This window comes from Dreissena polymorpha, chromosome 9, assembly GCF_020536995.1.
Source record: "Dreissena polymorpha isolate Duluth1 chromosome 9, UMN_Dpol_1.0, whole genome shotgun sequence".
NCBI lineage: Eukaryota > Metazoa > Mollusca > Bivalvia > Myida > Dreissenidae > Dreissena > Dreissena polymorpha.
Genome location: NC_068363.1, coordinates 11,339,898 through 11,364,872, shown reverse-complemented (window position 1 = coordinate 11,364,872; position 24,975 = coordinate 11,339,898). Strand labels below are relative to the sequence as shown.

General features: G+C 32.8%; 1 protein-coding gene across 1 annotated transcript; it reads left to right on the top strand.

Moving 5' to 3' along the window:
* Positions 1-1,978: 1,978 nt before the first annotated feature.
* On the top strand, positions 1,979-24,772 carry LOC127844787 (uncharacterized). The gene is made up of 19 exons (XM_052375246.1): positions 1,979-2,078; positions 2,663-2,776; positions 3,186-3,299; positions 4,006-4,119; positions 4,540-4,653; positions 12,684-13,307; positions 13,619-13,728; positions 14,533-14,588; positions 15,107-15,276; positions 17,515-17,538; positions 18,865-19,084; positions 19,318-19,454; positions 20,060-20,167; positions 20,937-21,050; positions 21,367-21,477; positions 21,960-22,100; positions 23,175-23,355; positions 23,698-23,870; positions 24,570-24,772. The coding sequence occupies exons 1-19, from the start codon at positions 1,979-1,981 to the stop codon at positions 24,770-24,772; spliced, it is 2,928 nt and encodes a 975-aa protein (XP_052231206.1).
* Positions 24,773-24,975: the final 203 nt, after the last annotated feature.

The window sequence follows — 24,975 nt, the reverse complement described above, 5'->3', positions numbered from 1 at the left end:
CATATGTCATATTGTTTTGCATTAGCAATTTCTTTGAAAGTTACACACTTATTGTCATTGTGTGTAAGTGCGATTAAAATCGTCCACAGGTCGATGCACCGGATGAAAATGTTTCGTGCAGTGTTAGAAATAGAACATCTAATTTTGGACTAAATGACAAAGTAGTAATTAGCCAGGCAATCCCACACGGTAAATGTACTTTCTCCCACGACATCACAATTGTGTCTTAGGGTCCTCTGTTACAATTGATTGCCTTTATCCTTTATAATTTACCTTAGATATGAATGAGTGCTCTTCAAATCCGTGTATCAATGGGGCCTCCTGCATTGATCAAGTAAACAACTACACCTGCTTGTGTAGAGCTGGTTTCATTGGACGTAACTGCGATTCAGGTTGGTCACTATTGTACGATGATTGTAAGAAATAAAGGCTCACAATATTTTTACTGCACTAAATACAGTTAACTATACTCTAAACAAGATTGGTCGACGGCGTTACAGCTAAACAAAAACATGAAGAAACAAATGTATAGCTTAAATTGCAAGCATTTTGAAAATGGATCTAATTTATAAAAATGGGTGCTTCTTAATCAAGCAGTTAATAATGTTCTTGTTTGGGCTACTTAAGTGTGCATTATCTCATGCGACTCTTAACATGTTAAATAGTGTAAGCTGTAAAATAAATTCATTATTTGTAACACAATGTAAGCTATATTGTTTGCACAAAATAGATATCTGTTGAATGACGGTAATGTAAAAAAAATATCACAATGACTACAAAATATAACCTATTTCAATTCTTATTTTCCTCAGATATCAACGAGTGCTTTCCAAACCCATGCAAAAATTGGGCCTCCTGCATTGATCAAGTAAACAACTACACCTGCTTGTGTAGAGCTGGTTTCACTGGACGTAACTGCGATTCAGGTGGGCTACTAATGCATGATGCTTTTAAGAAATACAAGCTTCATAACAATGCTTTCCAATTAGAAAACCAATACATTTGCCTAAAATAGCACTTGCATTTTAACGAAAAGTACGACTGTACTTTGCTCGGCAATATGTACGAACAAAACAAAACACTAATAACCCAAGACTGTCAACACTGTTTTAACATATATTCCAGATATCAACGAGTGCATGCAGAATCTATGCCATAATGGGTCCACATGCGTTGACCAGGTGAACAATTATACATGCGTCTGTAAAGCGGGTTTCACTGGACGTAACTGTGATACAGGTGAGCATCAGTTGTTCAAGGAATCCATATTATTTTAACAGCACTAAATAAGTAATTTATACCACGATTCTAAACAAGATTGGTAACCCATGTAACACCTAAACAAAACATTAAAAAACAAATGTATTGTGTAACGGCAACCAACATAAACATTGATCTACTTTATCAGTACATAAGGTAGTAATAAGTGCTATCTTGGTCAAGCAGTTTATAATTTTCTCGTAGGGTCTATTTCAGTTGAATAACTCATTTGTCTCTAAACACATTAAATAGTGTAAGCTGTAAAATGTATCAATACTTGTAAAACAATGTAAGCTATACTGTTTGCATAAAATAGATATCTGATTAAAAAACAACATATCACAATTACTGCAAAATATAACTAATTACAATACTTATCGTCTTCAGATATCAACGAGTGCTCTCTTAATCCATGCAACAATGGGGCCTCCTGCATTGATCAAGTAAACAACTTCACCTGCTTGTGTAGAGCTGGTTTCACTGGACGTAACTGCGATTCAGGTAAGATAATATTTCCAGATGATTGTTATAAATTGATGCTTTTTAACATTGCTTCAACATTAGAAAGCCAATAAATAAAGCAATTTAATTTTGACAAAAAGTACCAATTTGTTATGCCCACCCACCTGTACAATCAAACCACTGATAAACAAAGAGTGTCAACATAGTTGTTTATGTATTCTAGATATCAACGAGTGCATGCCGAATCCATGCAATAATGGGTCCACATGCGTTGATCAAGTTAACAATTATACATGCGTATGTAAAGCGGGTTTCACTGCACGTAACTGTGATACAGGTGAGGCCCCATGGTACAAGTAATGATCACTATTTAAACTGCACAAAATGAAGTGAATATTGTTGTAAACTCCTGTGGCTTCAAACATAAGCGTGCACGAAAACATATAAGAACAAAAGTACAGTTTAGAGACTATAACATTGAAAATGGATCTGTTATATAAAGACTCATTTATGAGTTTTTATATTCGATATATATGATAATATGCTTGTATGAACTATTTAAGTGCTTAATATTTTGCCCGTCTCTCAAAACTGTAAATATCGTTAGCTGTAAAATACATTCAATAATTATAACACAAGGTGAGTTTTATTGTTTGTATAAAATACATTTGGGATGAGATACGGCCAATTATAAAAGGATACCTAAATGACTACATAATATACATACGTTCAATACTAAGTGATCTTATGCATCAACGAGAGCTCTCCGAATACATAAAAGAATGGTGACTCCTGCGTTAATCAAGTGAGCAATTTTTCATTATAACAAACCAGTACTCATAAATTATGATTGAAAACACCAACGAACAAAACCACGGATAAGCAAATATTATTAACAGTTAACACTGTTTGCTATTCCATGTATTCCTATGTATTCTAGATATTAACGAGTGCATGCAGAATCCATGCCGTAACGGGTCCACATGCGTTGATCAGGTGAACAATTATACATGCGTCTGTAAAGCGGGTTTCACTGGACGTAACTGTGATACAGGTAAGCTACCATTGTTCAGGTAATAAACACTTTTTATGCACTTAATAAAGTTTAAACTATTATAAATTTAAATGGTCGACAACATAATCGTTAAACGAAAGCATGTAGGAAGACAGGTATAGTTAAGTTACTTTGATCTTGAAAATGGATCTAATGTATAACCACTGAATATATTTAGGAGTACTTTTTTAATCCATGTAGTTTGTAATTTGCGTGCATGGACTATTTAGCAATTCGCTCGTCTCCAAAAACTGTACATATTATAACATTCAAAACATATTTATAATTTATATAACGATGTAAGCTATACTGTTTATATAAAATAAATAAGTGTTGAATGACTATTCAGTATAAACGTATACATTAATGACTACATAATATAAATAATTTCAATACGTTTTGGTCTCAGATATCAACGAGTGCTCTTCAAATCCATGCAACAATGGGGCCTCCTGCATTGATCAAGTAAACAACTACACCTGCTTGTGTAGAGCTGGTTTCACTGGACGTTACTGCGATTCAGGTAAGATAACATTGCAAGATGATTTTAAGAAATTTATGCTTTTTAACAATTACAATATAAAGAAGTGAAACTACAGATGCTGGAGCAGTATTGGATTCTTATTGTAAACAATTAGTTGCTCCTTTATTTTAGGCAAGTGACCGATTGCCCAAACAGTACACAACAGCACAATACAAAACAACATAAACACATACAAGATAAAAGCTGGGGTCACCGCCTTGGAACGGTCAATGCAAAGCATTGGGGGGTTAAACCGGTTTTAGAGCGCTCAACCTCACACTTGGCCCAGCAATATTCATGACAACTTTAAGTGTAAATAAAATTTAACCTAAAAGCATTGTAACTCAAATTAAACAATAATAAAAGGGAATTAAAACGCATTCAATTTAATTACCATTTAATTACTCAATGGTAGGAAAGATACCAGAGCAACAGAGTTACAACTTTTTGAGGAACGATGAAATGAAACTACGAACAAGTGTCAACTACATTCCTATTTTATAGAAAAAGATTTAAGAATATAGCGTCATGTAGTTAATATTTCAGATCATCATCACGCAAATACAGGAAGAACAATTTAAAAATCAATAAAGTGTCCTTACCATGGCCCTTGAATTATTACAAAAAGTACTTATATAGTACACAAACAAACAAAAACCAATAATAAACACATATTTTGAACACTGTTTAAAAATAAACATTATAGATATCAACGATTGCATTCCGAATCCATGCAATAATGGGTCCACATGCGTCGACCAGGTGAACAATTATACCTGCGTCTGTAAAGCTGGTTTCACTGGACGTAACTGTGAAACAGGTATGCTACACATCTCACAACGATTATAAACTATTGTTCATATTTCTTAACATTACCTCCAACTTAGCAGATTTTTATAACTTTACTGCTTAATTTTTAAATACGTATACATAACATAAGTTTACTTTTATGAGTAAAGAAAGTGACATAGCTTAAACTAATATGAGTTTCAACAATGTATGCTTTACAAAGTCATGTAGATAATAAATCCATATGCATTTATCAAGTTAACAATTTCATAAATTTCTATTAAAATGGGTTACCGTCATATATGTGCGTCTTATTATTGAAAAGCAGTTTATAAGTTTAAGGCATTACATAACCTTGTAATGTTTAAAACATAAACGTTTAATTAATAACTTCTATTTTACCGTGTTAGTTACACATTATCAATATGAGTTCATTAATAATCGACCGTAGATATCAACGAGTGCTCTCCAAACCCATGCAAGAATGGGTCCACGTGCGTTGATCAAGTGAACAACTACACCTGCCTGTGTATAGCTGGTTATACTGGACGTAACTGCGATACAGGTAAGGTCGTTTGAAAATGCATGTCCACACTCAAATTTTTCGTGACAATTACAAATATTGCAGTATTTGGATTACATGGTGTGTTTTTGTCGGAAACATTTAATCATTTGAGCGATTTTAGCTTATGACATTTGGAAGCGTTACCTTATTTTTCAATATAAGACTCATGTTTTGACAATTTTTATTTTAACAAACTTTAGAGAAAATGTTTACTTACCACTTAAGACCATACTTGAGGTATGATAACCGTCTTTTCCTGCACCTTTTGCTCATGTTTCCCTTATATATAAATGAATGCTCAACGAGTCCATGCATGAATGGTGCCACATGCGTTGATCTAGTGAACAACTATTTCTGTGTCTTCGGGCAAGGCTCTACTGGAAAGAATTGTGATATCGGTAAACACAGTGTTGGATATATTGTACATATATCACATGTTGCAATATTAATTATTGTTTTTGAAAAAAAAACTTATATCTTCATCTTTAAATAAACATTGGTTATGATAGATACTGTAAAATAAACTCGTTGAATCGTACTTTATATATAAGGGAACAGGTAAAGATTGTGTTTAACTTAAATCATTTATAATACTAATTTTAAATTTTCATCGCGTTGATATTGGTTTTGTATTCCGATATTAGTAGATCCAAAATGAGGAATACTTTTAATGCATTTTTGTTATACTTTTTGTAATGCATTCGCAACCAATTTTCCAAATATATATCCACATATTTTGTTTTTGTTTTACACAAACAACGAACATGTGTGTATGATTGTTGCTGTTTACCTTGATAAGATATCGACAAGTGTTCCTCGTTCATTCTTCATGACAGAATAACGCCTACGGCTATCGCCTACGGCTATCGCCTACTCTTTACGCAGGGTCACACTGACAGACTTGTAATGAAGATGAGCTCTTTATCGGCAGGGTTTCAACTCTTTAACTGAATAAAACGGTGTTTTCTGAGTCTTGCTACCGATTGCCCAACGAGTTTGCCAATATTTGTAATGTTGTTGTTTATTTCGGTTAAGATAATGTTGGCAAAACGTTTATGAATATTGCGATGCATTTGGCAAAATAGTTTTCATTTATATGCCACTCCCTTACATTTGTTTTTAATCAGGTTTTCCGAAGGAAAAAACTGGTTATTAGATTGGCGAATGCGGGCGGGCTGGCTGGCTGGCTGGCTGGCGGGCTGGCTGGCTGGCTGGCGGGCTGGCGGAACAAGCTTGTCCGGGCCATAACTATGTCGTTCATTGTCAGATTTTAAAATCATTTGGCACATTTGTTCACCATCATTGGACGGTGTGTCGCGCGAAATAATTACGTCGATATCTCCAAGGTCAAGGTCACACTTTGAGTTCAAAGGTCAAAAATGGCCTTAAATGAGCTTGTCCTGGCCATAACTATGTCATTCATTGTGAGATTTTAAAATCATTTGGCACATTTGTTCACCATCATGGTACGGTGTGTCGCACGAAAGAATCACGTCAATATCTCCAATGTCAAGGTCGCCACGACTAAAAATATATTTTTTTTTAAACAAACTTACAAAGGGGGTTAATTTTGTTTGTTCATTTCACAGGTTCAGTTTGAGTTTTCTCCCTTTATCAGATTTTTTTTCACAATGAAAACCTGGTTTTGTGACAATTTTGTCCCTTGTTAATGTTTGTCTTACAAAGAGTACACACTGCTAAATAATAGTTTAAAATAACCAATTATTGAGTAATTTTAACGTACAAAATCGTCATAAACTATCTTTATCCGCCAGCAACGTATAAATATGTTTTAACGGAATAGTAAGCACTTAACATTTGGCAAAAAAGATTAACTATAATTTTGTTATATTTGTCGATTTTTAAAAATGATATTTGAATATATTTTGCTTAACATTGTAACACTCAATATCTTCAGTGTTACATATTATTTGATGGGGTTTGAACTATCATTGTTAATGAAGGACAACTTTCATTTCATGAACACCTAGCAAGATGTAAAAACTACTGCCCCCAGCTATGGGACACAGTTTGATAATTAACATGTTCACTAACTAGAAATTTACATTTTTTACCCACATGTTACAGTTTAATCTGAAAACAATAGCGTTATCAAACAATTTGAAATACATGTTGTACTATTTTTATGCGTGTAACGCTTGGATTGATTTCCACATTGTTAAAAATGTATACTTTTCATTATTACCCCGAATGTTTGTGTACATGAATAGATAATTCATTGATCACGATCGAATTCAAACAAAACGTCCTCATTACCCATGCGACCTTTTACTCAAATACAAAAAAGGCGAAAAAATACTGACCTACTTAGTAAGTCTATCGAATAAGGCCCAATAGACACACATTCGTATTTCAATAATATGCGTACCAGAAAATACAACGATTGTTTTAAACGACCGTATCTTCAATTGATTACAATTTTATTGACTTTATTGTTACTTTAAAAAAGAGTTATCGGTTTCTTTAAATGTATTATATCCGACTTATTCTTACATAATTTGAGTAAAGATTAACGTATTATAATACGATTTTTCTAAAAACAAACTTTAGAGAGTACACATTCACGTTTCGAGAAAGATACTTAGAACGACGGTCAACAGGTGATTGTACAATAAATTGCCATAACGTATAATGAGGTATTATCCTGCCTCTGTTGCAAACATTGACCTAATAAAGCAGGGTCGAATAAACTAGTTGATATCCGCCAGCCGTAGGTACGTATGCTTACGAGCCAATTAACTAATATTTGACCTTTTATAAAAAGTACATGCGAAGTTCCTTAGAAATGTTTTGTCAAAACACAATGATAGTAAAAGTAATAAATGCATTAAATTATTGCAAACATATGGCAATGAAGTAATCAATTTTGCCTTTAAATTTTTTTACTCATAACCGTTAATAATCGGCTTTTCTTCATATGGGGCGACTTCGATCGCAAACCATAGTTTCCATGGTCTGACTAAACTGAGATCGAATTCACTTTGGTTCGACTAATCTGGTCTCATTGGATGAACTAGACAAAAACGGCCATTCCTCTGGTTCAAAGATGGCGGCAAATGGTAAATGGTAAGATGTGTGAACGCTATTTTTATTTTCGTTGAAATTTGTTCATATGTCTTGCATCCAGAGATAATTAAGCTGTTCATATGTCTTTATCGATGTTTTTATGCTATATACATGTAATATATGTAATATAAATAAATATTTGGTGACAAAATGCCTATTTAAGTGGATTAATATGTTTATGTACAGCACCTATATTGTTTCCGAGCACGAACTCGGAAGCGTTAGAAAGAAGGTTATGAAATAAACTCAAATGTACACTCAAAAGAATTATTGACTTTTTGCTTATGCTTTGACAGCGTTTGCAGAGGCTGGCTATAGCTATCAAAACTTATTAGCCAGGTCACTTAATTATCATGATATGAAATATTATTGTTCAGTATAGTATATTACGGTTACCTCAATTTAAAACCAATGTTGTTGTTTTTTATTGCACGTAATATATATGTTTGATTTGATATTTTGTCGGTCCATTAAGACAATCTTTTTTTTTTAGCTCAAGGCGTGCCATCCCAACAGTTGCAAGTTTGAATGTTTAGCATGTTCGAAAAGCATGCTCTACACATATTCACGGTCATCAACCCCACCAGATTCTAGTCTGTCTTGTTTGTCGCAAGTGAGTTATTACACACCTGGTCACCTGTCAGGAACTAGAGAAAATACATCTGACTTAGAGTATGCATACTTCCCTGTCTTATAAGATTTTAGTTGATCACACAATAAATGCATGTACTTAAAGAAGATACTATGTGCTTCCTTGGTTATATAATTGATTAATATTTTTTATGAAAATCAGAGGATATCCGATAGCGTTTTTTTTCCTGGAGTATTCACATAACTAAAAGTGATTGGTCGTGAACTTATTTCAACACCAATCTCTAGTAGTACAGTTACTGTCAGTTACTGACTTACAGTTACTAATGTGTCAGTTACTACACATGCATCCCATGCTTGCATGTCCAGGATTTGAAATGAGTACATGGAGATCAACAGTAAAATTCCCTCCACTCGAAGTTCCTTGTTGATCCAGCTTTTCCAAAGTCTATGGCCTTTACAATCACCCACCATCCATCGTCCGCAACTGTGGAGCTGCTAGTATCCAAGAGGTCAAGGATCAAGGGCAAGCAAGCGGGAAACAATTTTTAGATTATCTCATAGAAATTGGTACATTGTGTATGCTGTTTAAACTTACATAACATCATTATGAAATAAAAACTTGTCAAAGCTGAAATTAATGATAACTGACTATGCATTGTTTTATATTTTATGAATTTGGCAGCCTGGTTTTAAAGGATATATTTAACCCTGGCTATTGGTTTTGTACTGTCAGTAGATGACCTTATTATATGAAATAATGCTTGAATTTATTTGTGTCAGTCACTGAGTGTGGAGGCGTGACCAAATGTGTTTCCTTATGGTACTGATGTCATAATGTAATACTTGTGCTTATACATACTTACTAATTGTATACAATTTATTAAATGTTAATACGTGAACTGCTTATAAACAAAGCGCTGAAATATCAGTGTAAAAATACTCGTGAACTTCGAGTTCAAGTGACATGAGATGCCTTGAAATTGTTTTTTTAGTTTTAAGTGTGTAAGTTATTTTTTTATTGGAGACATGTGATGAACTATGGCGATTCAATAGTTTTGTCATTACAAAAGAGGATACAAAGTATGTGATTATAGGTCACTCCAAACCAGAATAATTGGTGAAAACAATATCCTTCAAATAACTGCATAAACATTGGGATATGCATTTTCCAGATTTTTCATCACGAGTCAATAACATGAACAGGAATTGTTAACTGTTTTAGGTATTATCTGCCTAAGTAAATGTTGAGTGCGAGCTGCACCTCATAATTATGATATTGGTTCTTTTTTTATTAACAATGAAATCATAGCACAATGCTCTATAATCTGTAGATTAGGTAACCTTTTCCATTGTTTATCAGTCTATTAACAACCATTTATTGTAATAGTCTTACATAAGGATGATACAAGTGTTGTTTATTCATAGAGAAATAACTGATGGAACTTGGAAATAATTTGATATGGAAAAATTTGATTATTAGGAACCTTGATTTTGAATTTTATTATAGTTTTGTTCCGTGAATATAGAGTATTATGTTGTGCGTTCATTATGTTATGGATTTTGTTGTTGTTCTGGTTTAAAATATATAAATAAATCACATGAAGAAAAGAGAATCTAGTTGTTAAAATTTTATTTATTATTACATAATTCTATAACACGGCAAAACATAATTGCAAGAATGTTGAGTGAACACATTTATTCAAATAAAAGTTTCGTTCAACACAATACAATAAAATATGAATTATTTAAAATGGACAAATAATAAATTATTACATATAACTGTATCATGAATCACAAGTTATAGAGCATTTAGACGGCTATACTCTTATAAGTTGAGCCTTGCTCTGTGAAAATAGGGTTTAATGCATCTGTGTAAATTGTTTCACCAGATTGCCTGTTCAGTCCACACTAATCAGGGAGACACTTTCCGCTTTTATCGTATTTTTCTATGAGCGAAAAGTTAGTAAAGGCACCTGATAAGCCTGTGCGGACTACACAGCCTAACACTATGTATATGCATTAAAACCCCCTTTTACAGAGCGATCCTCAAGTATTTATTTAATGATTTATTAAGTCTTCTTTCATTATAATAGTTTTTCAAGAAAAACTAAGTCAACACTCAGTAAAACATGTTTATTTGATAGAAAATTAGTTGTACTTGAAGTAAAATTATTCAGGAAATGTACATGAGGTTCCAAGCTTAACTAAATAGCACTGTCATTTCAAGCAATATATCGAATAAATGTCTTGCTACTCGATAGTGTGCACGAAAATCGTCGATATGTTTTTCGTATTCCCATGTAATTTGGTACTGTATGATATTCTTGTTTCGAGAGAGTATACCCAAAATAGTTAGTATACTGTAACCTTTAATAACCTAATCAAACAAAAGCACATTCGATCATTTACCCTACCAGACATGCGTATAACAACTTCCGTTTCCAGACTAAAGTTCGCGATCGAAGTCGCCCATATATAGAAAGGTTACACTCAACTAATGAACACTTATTTTCGGTCGTCTGCAATTGATTTTATTTTTCGAACAAACTATCACTATATTTGAATAAAAATCAATAGCTTTATTTGCAGGCGCAACTGTAAATATTCACTTTTTTTTAGTTAATATGACATAATTCATCGTGAAGTGTGACATATAACTGTTCATCCGTTTTCACAGACTTTGAACTTGAACACAAATTGAGTTTTTATTTTTATGTTGCATTTTTTTTCCATTCCTAACAATAAACATATCATATTCTAGATTCATTTTTTTATTTCTCCTAATATCTTCAATAGGAAAGTATTAAAAGGAACAGTTTACTGTGGAACTATTTTTTACCTGACACAATCGGTATTTATTCAATAGTCAGGAGTGTTGTTTACATGTTATGTCAATCGTTTGTCTTTGATCAAATGTGTTAAAGACATAATTTAAAATGAAGCAGAATAAATCGAATACAAACAACGAGTCCTATTTTCTTTTTCGGGCCGAACCGGATAAAATTTCTCCATCTCGGCACCAATCATGTATTCTCTATATAATGATATAGTGTGCTCACAATGATCTGGAAACAAAATAATGCCGCAATCGACCTTCGCAGTTATGATAAAAACAAAACACACACACACACACACACACACACACGCACGCACGCACGCACGCACGCACGCACGCACGCACACACACACACACACACACACACACACACACACACACACACACACACACACACACACATTTCAAACGGAATGCAAAACGTTAAACCATTTACACATTTAAAATTGTAATAAAATATTAATAGAATATCGAAGAATTCTGCTTTTGGACACAATACTTGAACACAAATACTTGCAACATAACCTTATCAAAAGTTCAAGCATCTTTTATATAAAGTTACAACGTGAATGAAAGCCTGTTCTTGAATTGAATAAAGGTCATGATTAACAGCTTTTTCGTGGTATATCTGTTCCGCGATGGTAATGACACGTGTGTTGTGATTTTGGGATATATATGGCTACATTCTATGATTAAATACAACCGAATTATTTTGACAAATCCTCAAAAATTGTGACTTTAAGATAAACAATCTTCGCAGATTATTTTGTTGTCAATATGCTTTAATTGTTGGTACTCCTTCTTAATCAAACTGAAATAACATCTTTATCAAATTCTTAACATAAGTATCCCGTCGGACCGTACTCTGTCTTACGCTTTGAAAGACGACCAGCATAATGCGAAATGCAAGGACATTTGTCGCATGAACATAACTACCTTTCATTGTTGGATGTGTCAGGTTTAGCCGCGTTCTTGTTAAAACCAATATAACTAGCATATGACATGTCTGTATCGTCGAAAAACAATCATTACTTAACATTCAAACAGCATTCATTCTAGATATAGAGTATCAAACTGTGGACTGTAAAAGTGACATTCCCATGCAAACGTTCAAAAAAACAGTTACATTATTCATCTTGTTTCAAATATGTGTTAATTTAAGTCAGAATAATAAGACATTACTCACAAGTGTCCGTTTAATTTTTACAAAGTACATTCACAAACTAGATATTGTCACAAGAGTTCGAACCGTTTGTTATCTCAGATTTGCATACAAGACATAACGTGAATGTTTTTGATATGGTTGAATAATGCTGATCCGGGTTGAATTATATCTGCTTAATATACCAATGTTTCCTTTAAAAAAATATTTTCATATAATGTTCCAGTCAACGGTCTAAAACTGAGCCATTTGTTAACGATAACGAATTAAACTGCATATTTCTGGACAGAAATACATTAAACCTATGTTATTAAATGTGATGATGGTCTATATTGCTATTTTCAAATCCAGCTTTGTCAACTACAACGTTAAGTACAGCAGGAACAACCAAAGCCTCAACAACAGCGTCACAAAACACATCGATCACATGGAACCAAACGTCTGCAACAACAATACCAACAATCATTCGGAATCAAACATCTGGAACAACAACACTATTCAACACTTGGAACCAAACATCTGAAACTACAATACCAACAACCATTCGGAACCAAACAACTGGATCAACAACACCATCAAACACTTGGAACCAAACATCTGGCACAACAATATCAACAATCACTCGGAACCAAACATCTGGCACAATAATACCAACAACCACTCCCAACCAAACATCTGGAACAACAACACAATCAAACACTTGGAACCAAACATCTGGCACAACAACACCATTCAACACTTGGAACCAAACATCTGGAACAACAATGCCAACAATCACTCGGAACCAAACATCTGGAACAACAACACCATTCAACACTTGGAGCCAATCATCTGGATCAACAATACCAACAACCACTCGGAACCAAACATCTGAAACAACAACACCAAGATACCCAGTAACAAAAACCACATGGTTTCCAACACCTGAAACAACACCACCAATCACAACTACCTCTTCTGCTCCGATTTGCAACCGTATGTTCATTTAAAGTATAGCAGTTCTATAAACAGCCTCGGAAGGGCAATTATTGGTGATTTATCGACTATGTTTGATTATATGTTAAATGAATTAGAAATTATATTTAAAAGTGTCTCACAACTAATAAAAATCATGATTTACATTAAATGTTTATATCAATTCTTTAAACCCATGTATTCATTTACCAGTAATCGATTTTAAGCGTACTAGTTCGTAGTTGAATCACTCATGAAAATTATCCAATATGCTCTCTTTCAATGGTCTTCATATAAGCATGTTAACATTAGATTGTTGGATGCACTTGTAGCAAACAACACATTCTTCATTACTGGAATGATGAACACTACGTGGGACTCGACAATGGATGATACTAACTCGAGTCTCTACCTCAATATGAGCACCATGGTGACAAATGAGGCAAGTTCTTGGTTTATGATCGCAATCAGTTCAAATTTATGTATATACATGTAAGCAGTATGTTTGGTGATGCTTTTTATTTAACACTAACTCTGCAAATCTCGCTCTATTCAAACAAATTAGTAAAGGCAATGTAAGTAGTGATTGGCAAGTTTTCAAAAAGTTATAATGTCAACATTACATTTTTCCTCCATTTCAAACAACAAAAAAACATAATTATATTTTTAATGTTATATCTTTAAAACTATTAAAGTCTCATAAATACTCACAATCAACGAATATTCCGAAATCGTCGCGGGAAACTAACAAGAAATATAGTGTCACACCAAAAATAACAACGGGCATTTTGTATCTCATTTAAACTGTTAACATACCACATCTAGCGGTACAGTAATGACAATTATAGCTATACAGACCACTGGTTATTTATGGGTTCACTATATTTTACGAAATATTCGTTGACTTTGAGTGCTTATGGAGCTTTAAATATCGTTTATCGATCAAGATTGTTATTGATCTGATAACTGTAAATAAATATTATTTTTAAATTTTGAAATTCATTAAAAATGAAATGAATGCAATTTCAGATTCAGCTACCTGGACAAGCCTTTTTAGAGCATTTGGGCCTTTCCATATGGCAATAACCAATTCCTAAACAGTGAGACATACAACCGATGTACTAGACACGACACACACACACATACATAACAAACACACACACGTGATTGTTACATAAAAGTCCTAGAGAAAACATGGACAGTTGTATGCAACTTGTTAATCTGTATGAAATTTCTTTTCTCGTAGATTTCAACACGATTGGGCAATTTCGGAATGCCTGTGTGTGTCATTATGGTGAAATTGTAAGTGAACCTTCTTAATTTGTAATGTATTTTTATTTTACAAAAAAAATCAGTAGATACCATCATACTTGATTTGCATTTAAAACCCAGTTTTAGCTATTTTGTTTGAATTTTGATTCATTCAGCGCTATGAAGAGTTTTGTTTTCGTTGCTTTGAAACAAATGCTTAATACAACATAGACTTTTCATATGTATTTGCATATAAATTGACAACAGATACTTTAAAAATATCACACTATTTAAATAGAATTACCAGTTCGTTATTTTACAAAAATACTCTTGAATTATGAACACAAAATGTCGGATTGCTAAACTAGTAAACGGCTATTTTAGCAGACGGTCAGAATTAAGCGTCCCAATAAATCTTTGGCCTTTTAATATATCTATTTTGTATAAGTAAAACATACTTATATAATTTCATTTGTTTCCTAACAATTCTTTTTGTTCATGAGCTTAATTTGCTTGAAAGTTTTGAGGAACCCAGTTCTTGTGTGCAACAACCGGATTTATATTAACAGCATGCCTGTTGGAAATCTTTCGTCTCCGATTTCTGCGACGTCGAGCGGTCCGAATATCACAGGCTTCCTCTCTCAAGTGCAACTAGATTCAGACGAGTACAGCAACCAGACGATTCTTGCAATGCTGAATAGTTTCTCAGACAGCTATATGTACTTTATGGACGTAGAAAGCAAGTATTGTTGGGCCGTATTTATTAGCTGTTATAAGAAAATTAGGGATAGTCGTCATTTGACATGACTATTGCCTTCATACAGATACATACTAAATCGTAATTATTGAAGTTCAAACTAGACTGCTGCCCACGCATCAATTATTCGTTGTCATTGTGTCAGTCGAACGTGTAAAGATTTCAGTTTTATTGAAACTATGCGATCTTTGAGTTTAATGGCGGAACATAGACAATACGCAGCAGTCCAACAAATATTTCAAACTATATTTCTCAACGTGTTATTCGTCGTACTTTTTAATTCTTTGAATTGTTTGTTACTTGCACGTTTAGGTAATGTAGCAAATACTTAATATAGAATCATTTGCAAAATTATAATATTAATTCTACATAGATCTAGGAAATCAAGTAAATGTCTTACAGTATTTGAATCACCGTTCGGTTTGAATTAAAACAAATCCCGACATTTTTAAGATGGTTCATAACATTAAATAAGTTTATTTTCACACATATGGCTTTATCAAGTATTTTTGATATATATTAACATATATTGAAACGTAAAGTTTAGCTGGACAATTTTCTTACAAATACACATAAGTAACGTGTAATATATTCCTGCTTTAATACTTCATATCTATATAAATGTATTAAACATGCGTTGTCCAACTGTCACCAAGCATTCCAAAGTACTGATACTGACAATTTTAATGTTAAAGATCTGCTTTTGCATTCAAAAGTAAGTTGTAATGTTGATCGGAACTAGTTTTATTCTTGTGTCGTTTTTTTTCTTCTGCTTCAACAATTCCTGATTACAACGGTTAGTGCGTTCTTACATCATCGTCTCGATATGCATGTTTGCAGAATTGTTTTATGATAAAACATTGTTTTAAGCGACATCAACTAAGGAAAACATTTTGTATGATTTTTTTTGTGTAATAAATATACATGCGTTTCACATCGCTGTTTGTTTGTAAACAATATTCTATAAGTGTGCAAATCAGGAGACACAATTTAATTATAGCCTTAGGTATTTATACAATACATACATGTTTTTCATCAAACAATCAAATTTAGTTGCACCAATTGTAAAATGTATTGTTTATTTTCTCATCAAGAACTCCAGTCCACACAACACTCGCGTATTATAGTATACATGAGTCGTGCTCTGTGAAAAGGGGGTTTAATGAATGTACGTAAAGTGTCGTCACAGATTAGTCTTTGAGGTCCGCAAAGGCTTATCAAGGACGAGACTTTCCGCCTAAACTGGATTTTTTGCTAAGAAGAGACTTTCTGTAAACAAAAAATACCATATAAGCGGAAAGTGTCGTCCCTGATGAACCTCTGCGGACTTCACAGGCTTATCGGGGACGACACTTTACGCACATGCATTAAACCCCCTTTTCACAGAGCATGGTCCATATAAGTGTGTTGAAATGATATAAACAAGTCAGTTTCAGGTATGGGTATTACATATTTGTAGTTTAAACATTGCTCGGTAAAGCTATAATATGAAACATAAAAGAGGAAACATACAAACATGTAGGGTTTTGGCAATTCAGCTTATCGAATTGAAGAGTGCACGACAACAGAAGTTTTTCACAATTATTCAGAATTCGGGATTCTTTATGCTTTCGCATATACGATTTAATCAAAAAATCTTTTTGATCTTCATGTTGAATCTGTCAAAATAATCTAAACCACGACAACGTTATTTGTACTGTTTTACAGATATAATAATACAATCAGAACGACACAGAGGAGTTCATTGAATGATTTGATTAATGAATATTTGATTAATAGCGAAAACGAGGCAATATTGTGTTTTTAATTTGTATCTGTGCAATAGAAAAAGGAAATTTACCGGTTTGAAACCTCCGTGTTTTGGTTGATAGTAAGAATAATTACATATATGTTTTGTAAAATAAAAGAACATCCGCGAGTATGATCCATGTAGATATGATGCCATCTGTTACATTTAAATAGTATAACTATCATTTATTAAGCATCATGCTTAGTACATATTTAAGAGCACTACTATTTTGGCAACACTATTATTATTTTCAATTGGTGTTACCGCGGCACGATATATGCATTTGAATTGGTTTTCAGTTTGTTAAACTATTCATTTAATGTAAGAGCAAAATAATATGTCAATGCTCATATTCATTTGTCTTAGTATTTATGTTATACAGTTGCTATGAATGTATTTCACCATCTCGTTTTCATTTTGTTTATTTACAGGTACTACAACCCCTGGAGACAACGGTATGCTATTTAAATTCGCACACATATTTTGTCATCTTAATAATTTGTAAAAGGTTGTAATTTATAAGTTTCGAATTAATTGCGCCTCTTTGGGTTAAATACATATGCATAAGATTTTAAGTCGATGTTGCGTGTAATTTATTTTCTAATAGATAATGCATCCGCGTTCACACATACACACTTAGTCATACGTAAATATATATTAGCATGTTACTACGTGAACAAAGATTAATATAATGAAGTTTATTCTATCAAAGAGGGCTTATCACGTGAGTCTTCAATACCGAAACGCATTTACTTAAAACACATGTAAAAGTGCCTACCTGCATTATGAATACAAAACATACTTTTCATAAACATAAAAGCATAAACATGTTTTGTTGAATACAAATATAACGTTTAACTGGTTATGTGAATGCATATATGTTTCTGTTTAGGCTACTTGCAGTTTGACCAAATGAATGTATCATCTTATGTATATTTTTGTATTTAAAGGCACGTACGTATACATATGCGATAAAGTACCAGGTTATGACCGTAGTCACTTTCATTTGACTAACAGTGTGCAGCGGACCATTATTATGTATATGTATTGAATATTAAAAGAATGAAATTCCGTATTTTTTTAAACAAAAATCTTAAGACATTAAGCCATTTAAAGACCCGAAATCATTCAACTGGTATACTTTATCAACAATGTATTGATTTATTTTGGCATTTTAGTTTATAGCAATTAGAATTACAATTAATAACGTCATCACAAGTGAAAAGAACAAGTGAAATTACCTTGTTTTAAGAAATGTTTATTTAACATAAATAACGTATTCATATTTATATATTATTCATCAATGACTTAATGTGTGAATGGCTCACATGATCATACCAAAGCTAACATTTAATAATTCAAATGTAAACAAAGTGAACAAAAATTGTTTCCAATGAATGAGATTCAGACGTAATTAAGAATTATTTTGCGGTCAGTTCTTGGATACGATTTAGTTTTAAATTGATATATATTGTCGTCGCGGCTCATGAAGAAATAGTAAATGCAGTTTTTAATGATTGTTATTGTCATATTTAATAATATTTTTTATAGATTAGTTCATATTAACTTTAGTAATCAAAATAGAATTTAGTTACCGTTAAATTTATTTAGTAGTTTGAAACTTATAAACGTCCAGCTCATAGAAACTAAGCTATGAACATTTTATATTAAAACAAAACAGTTGAATGAGCATGTTTGTGACATGATGTCTAGTATTATCTAGGCAAGATATCAACGAAATGGCACATATTAAACTTGATTGAGCAAAAAATATTTTTCAGCATCGATGGGCACTTGTGGTGGCAAATATTACGGTAGTGGACAGATTGCGTCTCCAAATTATCCTGGTGAATATTCCAATAACGAGAACTGTACCTACATCATATCAGGGCCGTCACACTCTAGAATATGTCTGTATTTTGATTTCTTCGATACGGAATCCAATTACGACTATGTTCGATTATATGATGGACCATTTACGACCTACAGATCACTCGGAAGGTATAGTAGTGTTTGAAATATATTTTATCAAGTGAGACGCCATATAGTTTAACCTATTTGAACTATCATCACTGCGAAACAAATTTCTGCAAAATTATTAAATAATGATATTAAAGTCATAACCAATCAGGACAATTTGCCTTTGCTATCTTTGGACAATGATCATTGTGTATTAATGTATAATAATTATGTGTAAAGGTTAAATTTTAATAGAAATGTGAAATTTGATTTAGTTATTCTGGAAGCAATGTTACAATCGCCACTGTTTGCTCGTCTGAATCCTCTATGACAGTCCAGTTCACCTCGGATGGCATTGTCAACCTTCAAGGATTCCTTGCATCATTCTATTCCGTTAACGATACAATTGCAAGTAAGTCGGGGGCTGTCCATGTCGAATTAATATTGCATCACGTAGTTGAAACTTAAAAAAAGCATCTTTTTTATATTTTTATAATTTTTACATATATTCACCGCGATAATTTCTTATGTGTTTGTTAAAGTGTCATTTTAAATATTGAATATTTACCCAATTTAAGGATTTATTTGAATTTTCAATACATTTAAATTCTAAAATAAAAGGTTTTTCAACTATGGCTGCCTAACTTAACTGTACATTTCATTGGGGAATTAACTTCATTGCCAACAGATTACAATTCACTTAAGTAATTTCTTTCCAGTCTTAACATGTTGCCATATGTTTCTACATGTTTGGACTGATTTCTGCAGACTGTTTTTGGAATATAAAACACACTTCAAACAAATGGTTACGACTTTATGGGGAAAAATTGCATTTATTGTTTGATAATACATTGTAGAATATTAGAGCAACAATATTTGTGTATGTTTCTTAAATATGTTTACAATTAAGTACCAAATATTTTTTACTACAAACTGTTAAGAAGAGTTGAAAGACAGAAATGCAATATTTTTGAATTGCCAATTGTTCATGGGCATTTCATGAGTTTCGTATTGCAGACTGTTCCAAGGGCTTTTTCTCTTGTGACAACGGTCGCTGTCTAGATATTCTCCGGCTGTGCGATAGTGGTTTTGACTGTAATGATGGATCCGATGAACACGGCTGCTGTAAGTATAGTATTTAAGTTTGGTTTAGTTTATTGAACAATTATTTGTATGTTTTAATTGTAAACTTATTACTTTACCCATCATTCAGGGTATTTTTGTCAAGAAATGTTCGTTGATGTTTCCCTTCGTATAAATTCTAAGATGGGACAATTAAAACTCTTTATTACGCCTATTGAATTTTTTATGGAGATAAATACTCACAAATAAACAGTCCTACAGAAACTTTATTTTGTAACAAGTATGATTTAACTTGTGTATGATAGTTTGTTGATGATGGTTACGGTACAATTTGATGAGTGTTAATAGGAAAGGCGTTCTCTGATCACCTTTTTATTAGTCGTATATCATTAGTGGGTCGTTGGATATAAGTTTTTAGCTCGTGAACACTCAAGCGACCGTATTACTATCATATCCTTGTGAGATTTTGCTTGCTCATTTTTCCCAGTGACATCTTTTCCGAGTAGTGTTCATGTTGGCTATTAAACTATGTCGCAAAATGATGTTGAACACAAACATTTTCAACAAAGTAGACGTCACATTTCTTGATCAAACAACATTAAATTTAAATGACTCAAACAATTCGAATAAAATGACGGCCAATTAGTTATGTAGAATTTATTTCTTTTGTGACCTATTGAATTTTAATAAGAGACATGATTTTCAGACATATCAGTATTATCTTCAGTCATTTATGATTTTTGTGTTGCGTATTGTTTTAAATTGACTTATCGGATTGTTTTCCCCCACACTCCTTTGTTATTGTTTTCAGCATGCACTGATGATCTTGTAAGCTGCAGTAGACTCTACAATCAATGCATACCAGAAAGTCAAGTTTGTAATGCATTTGCAAGCTGCATGGATGGAAGCGACGAAGAAGGATGTGGTGTGTTCCTACTATTTTGTCGAAGCTATGTTTTTGTCAATATATTAGTTGTTGAATTCTTTGACGCGTTGCAATGACATCGCATAAAAGAATGGTTTTGATGCTCGAATGCTGCTTATTATTAATTATTTTAGAAACATGCTTCTTACTATTACGCAAATATTGTGTTCATAATTGTGTGTATAGGTAGTTGACAGTTGGTGTGATTTGTAATTTAGATATTGGCTTTAAATTAAAAAATAAATAAAATTATAACAATTAATATTAAAATAATACTAGTATTCATCATTTCTAACTTTACATTTTCTTCTTAAAGACTGTCAAGAAATGAGATGTGATGACGGAAAAGAATGTTACAACTCCAGCCAAAAATGTGATGGCAAAGTGGACTGCAGCGACAACTCCGACGAAATGAATTGTCCATTTAGTAAGATTTCAAACCTCATTGATTTTATATGTATTTCAATTCTCCGTTCAATTAGTTATTTACAGGAAGCAAAATTCTTGGTGGAAAAAAGGCTATAACCATCATTTCTTAAATTTGAAACTTAAGCCAATAGGTTCTATTATACCGGGATATGTATTCATGTACCCATAATTAAAGGCAAACACTTGTACACAATGATTGGCGTTGACATTTCGTTATTTCTCGGTTTATTAAATAAGTTTATTCAATAAAATGTTTAAGGCATTCACTTTCACTGGTTAAGACGTCGTGCATTCGAATGAGGTTATTCGCACGTATGTCGCATTTCAATGATCCCTTTAACAAATCATACATTACCCGTTACATTATTTGAATCGCAGTATCCGCTTCATACATTCGGCCTAATTGTGCTTCAATCGAATCTTTACATTCAGATTAACTCTTGAATACCAATTATTATTTTATATCCAATTTTTAAACAGTTTGTGAAGCAGATGAATGGAGGTGTGCCAATATTAAACAATGCATTCCCGCAATTCTCCGTTGCAATAGCAAAAAAGACTGCCATGACGGTACTGACGAATATATCGATTGCCAACCACCGACACCCGCACCGATGATACGTACGGCAATCTAGAATAGTTATTATATATATATATATATTTATAAATGGACAGTTGTGTACTTTTTCGTTTTATTACATAATTATATATTACAAAAAGCAAGTTTTGGTTATTGATTATATAATGCTTTACGTTATACTATATCAACACAATTAAACTGCAAACTGCATACACATACAAAAGAGAAACAGTATAATATCATCTAATGATGGCATTTGACACATACTCCATCAAATTAATATATACAAATATGTCCTGAACAAAAACGAACACGCATCAAATTGATTACAGAGGGGTCACTCTAATGGGACAGTCAATTCAAGGCAAATCTCCCAACACAAAGTCATTGAGCCGCATACTTATTCAAATAACAATGAAGTGCAAATAAAACCTTTTAAGCATCACAACAGTATATCAGATTAATGGATTTAGCTTTAAACTATTGTATGGCTGCGGGCAAAACAAAACAACAAATTTAGACTTTTTGAGTCTCGATGAAATGAAACAAAACAACTAAGCTCAGTAAAGTTCAGTAAAAAGGCCATAGCATCCATCGTAAAGTTAAATGTTAAAATCACAAACATATGATTTCAGAAAAAAAGCTTCTTTAATAGTTACAAACACCGGATAATATACGTTTGTTTTGTAGATTCATTTTTAGCTGAAGAAGAATTATATCACATAATATGACATATGTGTAAAGAAATAAAACAAGAATTTATTCTGTATATAAAGTATTGTCTATAATATACACATGCGAACACATTTCAGAACACCACACTTAATATTGTGGATGATATTACAATTAAGAAAGTACATATTTAAAAACCAAAATACTAAAATATTTCAGAAAAAAACAATTATTTCACACCAATAAGATTGACGTTTGAATGGACAAACATGTGTGGCTTGATTCACATTTCAATAACTTAAAACAAGTTATTTTTTTATCTTAGTATATCTTAGTAAATGTTGAACTTATAACAATTGTTGTATTTATAGTTTATCATACACATATGTTTTGCATTGATTATAAAACGGATTTTCATTCAATGATCGTGGTTTTTATTTTAGCCTTCATAGTTGTCCTTTACAACCTGACAATAAACATCACTGAAGCCCCACTAAATGAAGCACCGTCTTGGGGTCGTTTGATGGTAAAACGTGAGGGCATAATGGAGGATTATGGGACGGTCTGTGACGACAGTTTTGACAAGAGAGACGCCTCTGTCGTCTGCAGAATGTTGGGATATGGGTAAACATTAAGTGATTTGTAAACTGATTATTTGCTCATAATGTGTTAAACACTAGATCGATATTTTCCTCAAACACTTGCAGTTTGTTTCTTATTGAATTCTGTCTTGTCAAAACGGATCATAATATATTTTCGTAATAACAATTTGTCATTGTATCGCTGTAATTAAAATAAAGAACGTATCGCTTTTCGAAATTGTGCATACATAATTATTATTTATGTTATTAATAAAACAATTTAACATTTATTAGTTGTATAAGTTAATAAAACTGTCAATAAGCATATGACTTTCTTTTTTTTATATAAATATTTGCGAGTTAACGCCTGTATCTCGTTTAACAGCGACGACACACCCGCCTTCTTCTACAGTGGAAGTATGTTCAATACCGCATGGGGTCCAATATGGCTGACAAATCTCCATTGCACAGGCACGGAAGAAAACCTGGCCGATTGTGTACATGCTCAATGGGGAAAACACCAGTGTAGTCACCAGCAAGATGTCTATGTTGCATGCGGTAAGATAAATGTTATGTTGATTGTGTATTAAACTGCATTAATTCAGAATAAATCGGTTGTTTTAATTGTTTTTAAATGTTGATCTTATGGAATAGGCTTGTATTGATGAACACATATTCACTAAGAATATATAACTTATATTTATGAGAGAAATCGTAGATGTTGAATATTGAATGTTAAGAAAGGTTTTTTAGGATGAATGCTGTACTCAGATATGACGGTAACATGCGAACATTTTAGTTTATTGCAATAGTATTTGATTGTTTTTGTTTTTAAATTCTCAGAAAATGTGAAACAGGAGCTAAAAAATCCTGTAGAAAGATGCATACTATAACCGGCAACTGAGCATACGGAGTGGGTAAATAAAATGGCCGTAAAACGAAAGCCAATGGATCGCTAAGAATATGTATTGACCCATTACCACTTACAAAGTCCTGGTTCGTGAGCGATATAAACTGCCCATGTTTAGTCACATAGTACTTGACTTAAAAGATTAAAAAATATTCGCGAGCTTCGATGTGAACGAAGCCTTTTACCATATAAAACTGGATGAAGATTCAAGCAATTTTACAACGATGACGAAGGCCTTAGGCAGATATAGATGGACTTGCCTACCGTTCAGGCTGTCGTTAGCAGTAAAATATTTCAAAGAAAACGTAATCGGTCTCTTCAAGGCTTGAATGTGTTTCTAATTGCAGATAGCATTATTGTAGCCTGGTGTGGAGACCCGGATAATGATGCAAAAGCAGATAGTGATGCAAAGTTGGACAAACTAGTCAAACGATACGCAGAACAGAACATCATTCTAAATGATAAGAAAAGAAAAACTGGACTAGAAATAATATTTCATGGACACAAGATTACAAAGGATGGCATTTTGCCTGACGAAAAGGAAATTTAAGCCGTTATCAAAATGCCGGATCTTTTTAATATTAGGGACGTAAGGAGATTGTGTAGCCTTATTTAATACATGGGGCGTTCTATATCAGATTTGGCAACGACTATGAAGACTTTAAGGAAGCTGATAAGGAAAGACGAAACATTTGAAGGGATTTAAGACTGTCGTTATGAATTTAGTGAAGTAAAGCGACAACTCACAAAGGC

Excerpts from the sequence above, each read along its gene's own strand:
- LOC127844787 (XM_052375246.1), top strand. The coding sequence starts at position 1,979 with ATGGGTCCACATGCGTTGATCAAGTTAACAATTATACATGCGTATGTA. Across the intron at positions 14,589-15,106 it reads TGTGTCATTATGGTGAAATT|CATGCCTGTTGGAAATCTTT; the intron begins GTAAGTGAACCT and ends TTATATTAACAG. Across the intron at positions 20,168-20,936 it reads ATCCGATGAACACGGCTGCT|CATGCACTGATGATCTTGTA; the intron begins GTAAGTATAGTA and ends TATTGTTTTCAG.